Below are 12,413 nucleotides of genomic sequence, written 5' to 3'. Positions count from 1 at the left end.
CCCGGGGCTGTCCTCCTTGCCTACGCGATAAAGATTGATTTATTGTGTACTCAACACGTAGCGTACGGCACCGCTTACGGAATTTCACGTTTACAACTCGAATGGTTTCAGTAATTTCGCAACGTTAATTACCGGATTTGCCGGTGTATAAGACGCACTCACTTTTTTGTGCACATGTTTGTGGAAAAAGCTATATCACTGAATATTTTAATTAATTTACAGTACTTCAAATACTGTACAGGTCTGCTTTCAACAAATAACTTACATAATGTAACTAGGAAAGAATACATTTTAATTATCTTCGTCAAAACCCACACGTTTATCTCTAGAGTTAAATGAGGAGTCACTTGAAACCTTTTCTAGATCAGAATTGAAGGTACAGGTAATTAAAAACTGAGTATCGGCGTATAAGACGCACCATGTTTTTCTGACCTATTTTTAAAGGGAAAAAGTGCGTCTTATACTCCGCCAAATACTGAATATCAATTATTTTTTCGAACATTTGGCTCACATAGACAGCCAGTCGGATCGGTCGAAATAATTTACAGTGCAATGAACTAAGGCCCTTTTTGCTGGATCATATAATTTTATGAAGTTTATCTCCTTAGCTTTAACAGCTTCTGAAATATCGAGATAGATTGTTTTTCCTGGTGACCAGACAGACCGACCAATAAACATTTTTTGGCGCTTTCCTCTAATATTTAGTAGGTCTTTTCTACCAACCAAACTTTGTCTTTGTAACTGAAGTGGTTCCGAAGAGATACCGATACGCGTAATTACACACACTGTCACCGGCAAGTGACATACTACAAATAACACCACGATCGTTGGCATGCGACTGTTGTGCCAATGGTCCGAGTGAGTGAGCGTAACCCGGTCAAGAAGACCTACAATAACGGCTGGGGGTTCGTCGGGCTGATCACCCGTCACCCCAATACTGGTCTAAGACCTCCATGCTATAACAGGTGACGGAGGAACAGTGTGGGAGGGAGACCAGCAGTCGGTAGGTAAGCCAAGGCCCTCACGGGCTGTAGCGCTGTGGGTTTAGTTTAGTTAGTTGTGTCAATGGAGACAACTACACAAGCTTTTCCTTAATAAAGAGCAAACAAAAAATTTCTTTCCGGGACAAATTACAAATAAAATAAATTACCATTCCGTTACAATATTTATAAATTATACATAATAACGATCCATAACGTTTACGCCAATGAAATAAAGGATAATGATTGATTGATTGATTTAGTTTATTTTACTTCGCGTTTTGTGCCTCTTGGCTAATTTGCGAAGATGAGGATGAGTGATGAAAGGATGAAATTGATGAATGGACATTCACAAACAACCAAGCCCGACCGGGATTCGAACCCGGGACCCTTGGCGTCACAGCGCGATGTGCTAACCGCTCGGCCACAGGGTCGGGCGAAATAAAGGATAAATTACATATACAATACTGACATACAAGTAAAATATATATTAAATATAATGTATCTGATTTGGGAGAGGCAATCGCACCCTCCATGGATCCGTGCCTGCAATACACTCAAATAAATAATCGCCGCAGGAACGGACGACGGATAGGCGGGCAGTCGAAGCGATCGCCCCCGCCGTCCCAAGATCTCTTTGATAAAAGTAAAGTCGCAATATAGATCAAAGTCTATTGTTTTCTCCCAGCAATATACAGGGTGTACAAGAAGTGACAGCACAAACTTCAACTGTGAAAAGTACTCGATAGTAGAAGCACAAAAGTCTCAGTAAACATGGAGTCTCAAACTAACCGTTTGCGAGATAATTACGAATGTATTCTTACGATCCGCCACTGACTTTATTGTCTGTACACATCATATTTTTTTCACGTGTGAGGTAGCCATAGTCCTACCTAGTAACAAACAATAGAATTAAAAGGTTCACTTCGCTAGACATTACTGTTGCTTTTATTACCAGAGACTACAGTATGTTACATGTTCGGCAGTGTTCAGAACCAAGAAACCTCGGAGTGCGCAAGGAGACAAGCTTCTGCTATCGTGTACTTTTCACCGTATCAATTTGCGCTGTCACTTCTGGTACAGCCTGTATATTTTGCAGAAATCAAGATCAGAGGCAGATCAACACTTTTCGAGGGCTTTTGAGAACGAACACTACATCTTCAAAGCTACAGAAACTCATGAGGAGTATCATCAGGAGTCAATATTCATCCCGTTATTAGATCGTATTGTGACCGACATCCAGGGAAATCTCCCGTACACTTGATAATCCCCACTGTGGAAGTTCAAGAAGATAATGATCGCTTCTTAAAGAAATCTGAGAGACTTGCTGAATGTCAACGATCCTTCCTTGGAGACAAGGCTAAGGTGAGAATTGAGTGGGTCAGAGCAAACTGGCGAGAGTGGTTGAAGAAAAATACAGGTCTGGAAGCAGTGAGAAATGTGATGGGATCTGCTTCCTGAGTATATTGGCCTTCTTTGACTGTTACGGCAAAGCTGAAAGGAGCTTCTTTATTCTCCCACGTTTCATAACTTTATGATCCTTCATGGGCGAAGAGTGGTTCACAGGACTGGCTCGACATGTTCATACAATTCCAAAGCGTTGACAAAATAATGCAGAGGTTTTCAAAGAACAGAAAGAGAAGATTCTCTAAATCTCTCCGACCTCAATCCCAACTTATTCTCCACCGAATCAGCCCAACCCCCGAAATTCGGTCCTGGGTCCGCACCAGTTTCACTACACGGTTTATGCGTTTTCTATTTCGTGGCTTGGAAATATAGAAGGTTATGTTGAAACTTCCATTTGGCATTTAAAAATGGTAACTACCGTTGCAAATTGTCGAAATCCACTTTGAAAGACAACCAGTGCGCTTCCATGCCAGAGTGGTTTAGCATTTCACTAACACCGAGGTCTTAGTTTCGAATCCTGCACTTACATTGTGTTTGTTCCTTTGCCTTTTCATCAATTGTACATTCATCCTCAATTACCCTAGAAATGAAAAAAAGGCATCGCAAAATAATCCAAAAATGAAGAAATCCAGGATTTTTTTCCAGTCTCGGCAATGGCCTAATCGGGACACAGGACCTGTTGTGTCAAACTGGGATTCTTGGTCACCCTAAGTGTGATCCAATCTGGATATTGCATGTTTAAGACACTCATTAAAGTCGTTTTTCTCTTTTAAAGTAAGACCATACAGCATCTCATTTTAAGTGCTTTTTTTTTTTTTGCAAAATAACCAGTTTTTTTTGTCGTCCACTTTTTTTTATTGGTTTGTGCGGGATCGTTTCGGCCGAGTAGACCTGCAAGTTCGAACTTGTTCTTCCCACGTAAGAATGTGACCTACCACATTGTTTTATTCGCCCTTCCTGTGAGTCAGTTTTCGTAATACAAGGTTAGTGGAACATATCGTCGCTCCTTAGAAAGAGGCGGGGGGGGGGGAGTCCGTGGTTTGGTTCTTTTAGTCGATTTCCACGTTAGTTCCAAATAACTGGTTTCGTAGAAAAAGTGCTTCTGCATTTGAATATCCCTCCTCGAGTTGCGACAGGTCTCTAGAGAAAAAGCAAATAAGGAAATGAAAACATCCGTTATGTTTACCCAGTGCTTGAAGATGAACACAAACTCCTTTTTTAAAGAATCTTTTGTAAATACTAGTAGTTTCACTGACTTCTGAGTGGTCCCTGACGCCAGGGGCACGGGAATGTTTTGGATATGAGGGAGTACAAAAAACTCATATATGAAGACGAGAGGAAGGAAGAGAATCAGCACACGATTGGGCATCGTTCTTTGGATGATATTATGTTCACGGTTCATTTCGCTTTTCCATTTCTTAGGCTTCCTAATGAGCTCAGAACATGTACTCTAGCTTCATGCGTTTCGGAAATGTTACCAATTTCTTGAAATCTCTTACTTAAAAATAACTATGCCCGATTTTTAAAATGTGTGAATAATTTTTAATGACAATGCTTTTACAGATAATGTGGGCGACAAAAATGTTTTATATTACTTACTTACTAGTTCTATAGCCATACTCTGTATCGGGTATCTCTGGAGCAAGACCACGCACAGCGACAGAGAAGGGGAGGAAATCGAGCGAGCAGAGCGAAGCAGTATACACGCTGCTGCGAAAGCTGGTAACTGCAGTCGCTTTCCCCTACTCCACGCAATCCCATTCCCTCTCACGTGTTCTCTATGGAGCCGTCTCGCGTCACTACTTACGCAGACACTTGTTTCCGTTCGCTTGCGCTGGCCCCCGTGGCAGAGTGGTTATCACATCGCGCTACGACGCCAGGGGTCCTGGGTTCGAATCCCGGCCTTAGCATCGATGTTTGTGAGTGTACGTTCATCAATTTCAGCGTATTATCACTCGTCCCCATCTTCGCAAATTAGCCAAAATGGCACAGAAACGAAGTAAAATAAAGTAAATCAATCAATCGTTAAAGCCTCGGAGATAATCGGGGCAGAGTATATTTGTGGTCGGCCTCCGTGGCGGAGAGGTTAGCACACCCCGCTACGACGGGTACGAATCCCAGTGTGTTATACAGTTAAATGTAATATTTGCTTGGTGTAAGTTTTATTTTGGGATGACTTTGAACAGGAATAAAAAAAATCTGACAGTAATATATGCTACATTCAGTGAAAACCTTACAGCCTAGTAAAGTAATGTCGTTTTAGGAACTAATTGCAACACATATGAAACCAACTGCCTCTATAGTAAAGAAAAATGTGAAGAAACTAATTTTGAAGAGTTCACCGTTCTCTGACCTGATCGCGGCCTATGCTATGCTCCCTTAACTTCAAAACAAGCCCAAGATGAAAGTTATACCATAATTAGAAGAAAAGTTATGCTTTTTATTGTTGACCTTGTGAGCATAAATTTGACATTTTTTATGAAGTTGGCAACTCTGCTGTACAAACACCGTGTAGCAACGAGGGCTAAAATTTTACACATGTACGTTTCTTCATATCCTCTACAATAGTACCAAATTTCATGAAAAACTGAGATGGTTGGGTTGGGAGCTGTGATGATTTGACATGGAATGACCCTATATTTAATTTTAACTCTGAAAAGATGCTACATTTTTCGATTGAGTATTAAGTGATTCTACTTAACATACGTTTTCAGGTAATTATAGTAATTTTTGTTGCGCTATTTATTTGTTTTTGTCGCCAACTTCTCTTGCCTCTTCTTGTCATAGTACTTGGCCACTGTAATCCTGTTGCTGGAAAGTGTTAATATTTCCAGATCGTTCTATGTGGACCGAACTCTAGTAGTCGGACACCGATTTATACATCACACTGACAACTTACGAGACCCTCTCCGATGGCGTATAATGCTGTCACCTTGTAATCACGGAGTTCTGGGTGGTTCGGATCCCACTTTAATCTGTATATCCAGTCCTGATGGCCTATTTGACCATAAAGTGAACACAAAACAAAACTCTGATAATTTATGACGATTTACTAATAGGTTAATTTCACAATAAATTCAAACATGATATTTTTTTCCAAAATGTAAAAGTACTGCTGTCAGAAATTATGAAAAAAAATTAAAGTAAAAACTATTTGACAAAGTTATCGATCGTCGTAAGCTCAGTCCTGTCATTTTTCAACCTCAAACACGTATCAAAATCTTAATAGTCCACATAAAAGAGCGTGTCCTTCATGACAGGCTTATCAATACGTACAGTCCAAACCCGTGGACCTAGAAACCTAAATTTTAAAGATGACGTAAGCACCCACGAAGAAGGTATTTTCCGAAATCCAACTTCTAATGATTTGTGTGTGTGTGTGCGTGATTTGATTTATTTTACTTCGTCTTTTGTGCCACTTTTGGCTAATTTGCGAAAATGGGGATGAGTAATGACATGGTGAAATTGATGAATGGTTACTCACAAACATCCAAACCCAGGCCAGGATTCGAACCCGGGACCCCTGGCGTCGTAGCGCGATGTGATAACCACTCCACCACAGGGGCCGGCAACTTCTAATGAGCTGGGAAGGTAGTGTTAAATTTCTTTTTATATATATATTGAAAGGTTTATAGCAAAACCCCCGGAACTAGAAACCTGAAAATCTTCGGGATTTCTTCGTTTTCCGATATAAGAACCAACTAGGAATAGATATTCCGAAATTCCACGTGGAGAGAAGGATGTGTTGAACTTTTTGATTTTCATGTGTGTACAGTCCAAATCCTTAATGTAGAAACTTCGAAGTTTAGGGGTGTCTGTCTTCCCCTTATGACGAAAAAAGGGATTTTCCGAAATTCAACCTCTAACGACAAAAACTTTTCAAAACGTCTGTTAACCTCTTTTATTTTGATGTTTGCAGACAAAATCCAGAAGCTAGACACTTGAAAGTTTTCGGTGTCTTCCTCTAAATGACCTAAGCGCCCACTAAGAAGGATTGAACACCTAATAGAGGGGAGGGACTGAAACGTTTTTAAGGAGGTGTTAAACTGTTTTGATTTCGATACATTTACATCCCAACTCCTGGACCTAGAAACCTGGAAGCTTAGGAGCGTCTCCTATTATGATGTAAGCACACGCTAAGAAGGGATTTTTCGAAATTCAACTACTAAAGGGGGAGAGGGAGTCTTTTTAAGCGGGCATTCTTTTTTAAAAATTTTGATACGCTTACAGCCTAAACTCGTAGACCCAGAAACAAATATGTTCAACGGGCGGTGCTGTGCGTATTATGTATACATCTCGGACTAATGAATCCGCCCGTTATACTGATGCATGTTGTTATATCAACTGATATTGTACTAAAATAATGCTCAAAAATCCTGTTATGAAAGCTAATTTATGATAATGCTAATATTAAATTAAACTAATGTTTCATAATTACGCGCTACTTATTCATTCTATCTTGACAATATGGCTTGAATTTGACAATTTTGTTTTCAATTATTGATTCCGACGTTTTCTATCATCTGATTTGCATTTGAGACAAAAATGGATGTAAGAATGTTTGGAAATAAATGGGGAAATGAATCCCCATACCGTTGTCCCCATTAAGGGTGATGGAACGTGCCTGATCCAATCAATCTCTTTCTTCATCTATGAGATGGACAACTACGAGGATGCCAAATCTTACTTTACTGACTGTACCAACTCCGGGCCCGGGTGGTAGCAGGGCAAATCTTCGGCTTCTTTTTCAAACTCTTCCATAATGGCCGACTTTTAAAGAGATTTCGTATTGAAGTTCGTATTGTGACAAGACTGTTTCACGTTACAGCAATATCATATGTGGTGAACAAATAGTCATTAAAACGAATGCGACACAGGCCAAGCGTGCTAAGTGGGTCGCTAGTCTTGCATAAGGAAAGTACGAGTAATATTACCGAAGTTTATATTTCGTTGCCTCCAACGTTTTCTTTTTTGAAAATTAATTTTATGCAATCTCTGAAATGGTTTGTATTGATAAAAGGTATTTATTTTTCAACGTAGCCGACATCACTTTTCTACATTCGACACCAAGTTTCCTATAGTGTGTTTTCAGCAAAGCTGCATGATTTTGAGTATTTTCCAGTTTCATTTCTTTACAGTATATTAGACTTTTGTGGGTATGCTTATCATGTCTACTGGACTCTGTCATTTACGAAAATTTCAGGTGAAAGTAGTCAAGGACTGTGTACATCCGACACAGAATTTTAATATCGAATGAACAAATTCCTAGTACAACCTTTGAACTTTGTTATTGCCAAAAATGTAATTTCAAGAATAGGCTATCTGAACAAAGTGTTACATTTGGTTTGAAGCAAGGTGGATTGATTTAAATCAGGTTAATTTAAATATCGATTTAAATTAAGATTTAAAACAGGTGATTTAAATACAAATTACTCATTTAAATCACTTTAAATAAATCATTTATAGAATAATGCACATAAGGAATTTGCAGATATTAGAATCACTTTTGTTAAAAGTATATTAATCTCGTAATCATTGAATGGTGTTTATTAGCCTCTAAGAGAGGAAAAGAGAGGGAACAAAACATATGTACTGATCGTGTGATGTTCATACGAGAGGAAATTTAATATGTAAACTGCAAACACACTTAAATTTCTCTTGATTTAAAATTCTATAATTTCTATAGGCAAAAAAAGTAATTTATTCTGTACAATAATATACTTTTATTTATGATTTTAAATCGTAATAGTGTTATTATCATTAAGCTGTAATTAAATATGGCAGCTGATATTTGCAAACTATCATTAATAAATAAAGTCGTTATAATTCAGCTACAAAGACTACAAAAAATATTTTAAGTTAAAATTATATAGTACGTACATCAGTGGCCGCGGTAGCTCAGTCGTTAGTCAGCCTCCGTGACGGAGTGGTTAGCACACTGCGCTGCATTGTCAGAGGTCTCGGGTTCGACTCCCGGCTCGGACGTGGATGTTTGTGATTGTCTGTCCTGAAAAGTCCTGAGCTAGAAATTTGAGTGAAAATGATAATTATGAATGAATGAAAAGTGATGGGGGAAGCTTCCGCTTAGGGGCTTTCCTTTAACATAAAAAAAGTCGTTAGAGCGTCTGACTACTATGCGAGTGACCCGGGTTCGAACCCGGAAGGGGGAGTCGTATAAAGTGGGTACCTGGAGGAAACTCCGGGGGATATAGGTGGCCAGGGGCGTGGTGCTGATCACATCAGCCCCACCTTCGACCGTGTTCAAGAATGTGTGGGACCCTAACCCCACACCCCCTATACGCCTTCATGGCGTGGTGCATAGCACAGGGGAGCACTTTACTTTTACTTTACTTTTTTTCAGAATGTCTTTTTTACTGGAATCACTAACAAACATTTCCATTAGGTTCATATATACAGTATGAGAAACAGAAAAATGAATATTTAGATATAGTTTTTATTGGCTTTAATCAAAGTGTTCAAATATTTCACAAGGTCGTTTATCACAAAAAGCCTTTGTATAAAAATATATATCTTTATGTACGGTGCCAAAAAACTTACAAGCTATTTTAAGCGCGTTTTTATAAATAAAAAATCTATTTATATAAAAAAATATCCGATATAAAAAAATATTAAAAAAACACATTATTTTTATCCAACCTGGTTTCAAGCAGATCTGATACTGAAGTAAGAAAATAAATGTTGCACAAAAGCCTCTGAGACGAACTTCAGGCACCGTGGAATAATAAGTATAGGAAACCAAGTTACAGATAAGTTTCCTGTCTGTATATCGTTAACTGTGAACTCCATAATATTTTACAAGAACGTTCGTTGAATAAATAAAGCCTTTTTTGTAATTAAAATAGCGGTGCAGTGCACAATGGCATTGCAGGTCTGGTAGTAAAAAAGAGCATCTGCGACATTTGCATCTCTGCGGACGAAGGGACGTCGTGTTCCGCTGCGTCGCTGGTTAACTGACCTCCATCGCGTGAGTCGGACGCTGATGAGGCAGAGAGACTCGTTGCTAATCACGTCGCCTCCCGTGGCGGTCGATCGCCGCACGACGGGAAGACGAGCGGCACGTGAGCGCTCACTAATAGCCGACGTTCCACATTAAGCCTTCCTCTTCTTTTTTTAGCGGCTCTCAGACCACGTCGAGTGAATTACTTATTTCTGCCTTCGTGAAATATCCGGAAAAGATCAAGAGAGGAACGACAGGCTGTAGAACCTGTTTTGAGGGTTAATCAATGCACAAACCAATACGATTTCGATCTCCAACTTGAGCAGTTTCTTAAATGCGTTAATTTATCAAACATTTGTTCAACGAATATACCCACATGTTTTCATCAATACCTTTACTTTTTTCCATCGTTGTTAAAGGTCCAGGAATTTAAAATAAATTCAATTCCGGTCCAGGAGAGAAAATCAGCAAGCGTAAATGGCTTCGTAATGGACCTTTTTATGTGTAAATTATTTCAATTCGATCAAGGAACCTTTATTGCGGATCAATTTAAATACGGTCCAGCAACCTTTTTTCCAGATCAGTTTAAATAGGGTCCAAGTTCCGTATTGAAATGAATCAATAAGTAACTTGGACCGAATTTAAATTATGCGAGAAAAATGTTCCGGTCCTGCAGCTGGACCCAATAGAACCAACCCATTAGAATTTGAGGGTTCGTGGACTTTTTGCGTTATGTCACATTCTCAAATAGGGAAAGACCAGATTTAGCTAGGGAAATAAAATATTCACCCAACTTTCGATTAAAATAAAAGCAAACAAAAGTGCAGATTTGAGATAAAAATCACAAAGATTTTTGTGTCTTGAATTGGCTGACCTTCTTCCCTACCCTGCCCTCCAAATGACGTCACCGCTCTCGTTCCATAGGATTTAATTTATTGGATTTGAATTTCTGATTGTGATGAACAGACTAAACTGTGGAAGTATTCGAATTTAATTTCCTATGGTGACAAATTATATTTTATATCAGTGCTATGTGTCGGTGCTAAAATGCCAATTATTTGTCAGTGCTAAAATAATAATTTATTTACTGAAGGCAGGGTCATGAAAATAGGCTGCTGGTACCACATATGGGAAAGCAAAGCGAGATCAGGACAAAAGTCGCTGGTTCCCGCGCACTGTGTAGCTGCGTTGCCTAGTTCGAGCGTCAGACCGACCTCTCTCCGGGGCACTTTTATGTCAACTCTGACCTTTCGAGCAAATACTGTCAGTTTGTATCACATGGATTACAAAGACTACAACGAGATCTTTCATTCTCTTAACCCTCCGAAAACACGGGGTTGGGCTCCGACGTGGCAACAGCGCGGACTTCTGCCACCCGCCTAATTTCATGGCCGTGAGTTTAGTCATGTGTTACATTATGGGGCATCATTGGCTTAATTTGGAAATTTGCAGAGGAAATATATTTTAATATAATTAAGATCTCTGTAACAATAGTCATAGAAACATGAACATTAAAAAAAATGATATTCCACACCTTTATCCTTGAAGTATACTAACTACGGAGTAGGTTAAGTCAAGTAAAGATGTGGTTACTTGTGGAATTTTTTTGTGGTATTTTGAGTTCCTGTGTAAAATATGTCATGTGCCGTAATCCTACATTTCCCAGTTTCCATTTATTGTTGCTTTCGTTGCAGGCGTGCCAGATGTCGCTGCTTCTTCCTGTGCTGTGCTTCGTGGCTGTGTCGGACGGAGCGTCGCAGCAGAAGAGGTGCCAAGGGACGGGCCACAACCTAAAGTACATGTGGGGAGACGCTCTCAGGGACTCTTCGGATTGCGTGGGGCCGAACAAGGCGCCTTATCCAGCGTAAGTGTCAACAGAAACATTGGTAATTAGTAGTTACAACTTACAATAACAGGTGGGTTGGAGCCAAGGAGGTAAAATGAATGAAGTCGTCTCCAGGCTGAAACAACATTGCGAAGTCTTTGGGGAAAGGGACGACACGGAAGTTAATCACAGATTTGGTAAAGAAGGATCTCATGCACTTTAAAACTGCATATGACATGTGTTCAGTGGCGGCTGGCGTTCTCGCTCCATGGGTGTGCACTTCAGCCTCGCATCTAGAAGGAGTGTTATCACCCCTCTCAATTACTCATGCCTTTTTTTTGCGTACATAGTAATGATAAATGTATTGGCGACCCAAGGTATGATCACCTTTCACTGATAATGAGATTATGGCAGGGTTCAAAATTTTCACAAATATGATGTTTCTTTTTTTTTGTTTTTTTCGTCAATCACGAGAAGAGAGATATTGTTGGGCTGTAATGAGTTTGGTTTGAAGTCCACTTTATCCACAGAAAGGCTAATCGGGACTGCATCTACAGTTTAAAGTGAGATCCAAACACAATGTGCCTCCACCGGGCTATAATAATTCAGCATTCGATAACCTGGCAAGACACTCAAAACAAAGAAATAATATCTATCTACAATATCAATATTATTGTCGATTTGCAAAATATTTAGTAAGAACCTTCCACCTCGCTCCACTGATAGGTGTGTTTCACCTACGTCACAAACTGTTGCATTGTGGGATCGAGCAGCCATGATTGAGGCCGGTTCTTGTCAACATACGGAATTCAAGCGGGCGGGCGGGAGATTTCAACCTTGTTTACGATGGTACTGTGTAGTTTTTGGTTGTTTAACAGAAACTCACGTTTATCCTCGAATTTTCCGAGACAGAAGAGAAGGTGCGCTTCAGGACTCGATAATTGTTGATCAGAAGATACCACCGCGTCGTCTGGTTGGCGGAAGTAAATCGTGCCAACATTAATGAACAAAGCGAACATTACAGAGTATGCAGTGAACATTTCCTCTCAGGTAAGTTCATATGCCACCTTTGTCTATGACTTTTAGTTCAAATGGATCGAACTGGTGTGCTTAATCATACTTGCAATAGTGTTTCCTTGTTTTTTGGTAGAAAGGTGTTGATACTTCCGACAAGTTGACGATAAAAATGATAATCTTCAAAGTTTAATTCATATTGATAATTGAACGTTTGTACTTGGTTATG

General features: G+C 39.6%; 1 protein-coding gene across 1 annotated transcript in view; it reads left to right on the top strand.

Annotated features, from left to right (window-relative positions):
* Nucleotides 1–12,413, top strand: part of LOC146002609 (uncharacterized) — a 105,000-nt gene that overhangs the window by 38,674 nt on the left and 53,913 nt on the right. Inside the window, exon 2 of the mRNA XM_083140574.1 lies at nucleotides 11,040–11,209. Within this exon, the coding sequence (XP_082996700.1) occupies nucleotides 11,040–11,209 (170 nt within the window). The remainder of the gene's footprint in view (nucleotides 1–11,039; nucleotides 11,210–12,413) is intronic.

Source organism: Lepisma saccharinum, chromosome 18, assembly GCF_977018435.1.
Source record: "Lepisma saccharinum chromosome 18, izLepSacc3.1, whole genome shotgun sequence".
NCBI classification, from domain to species: Eukaryota; Metazoa; Arthropoda; class Insecta; order Zygentoma; family Lepismatidae; genus Lepisma; species Lepisma saccharinum.
Note: the sequence above shows the minus strand (reverse complement) of the source record. Positions and strands in the feature narration are given on the sequence as shown.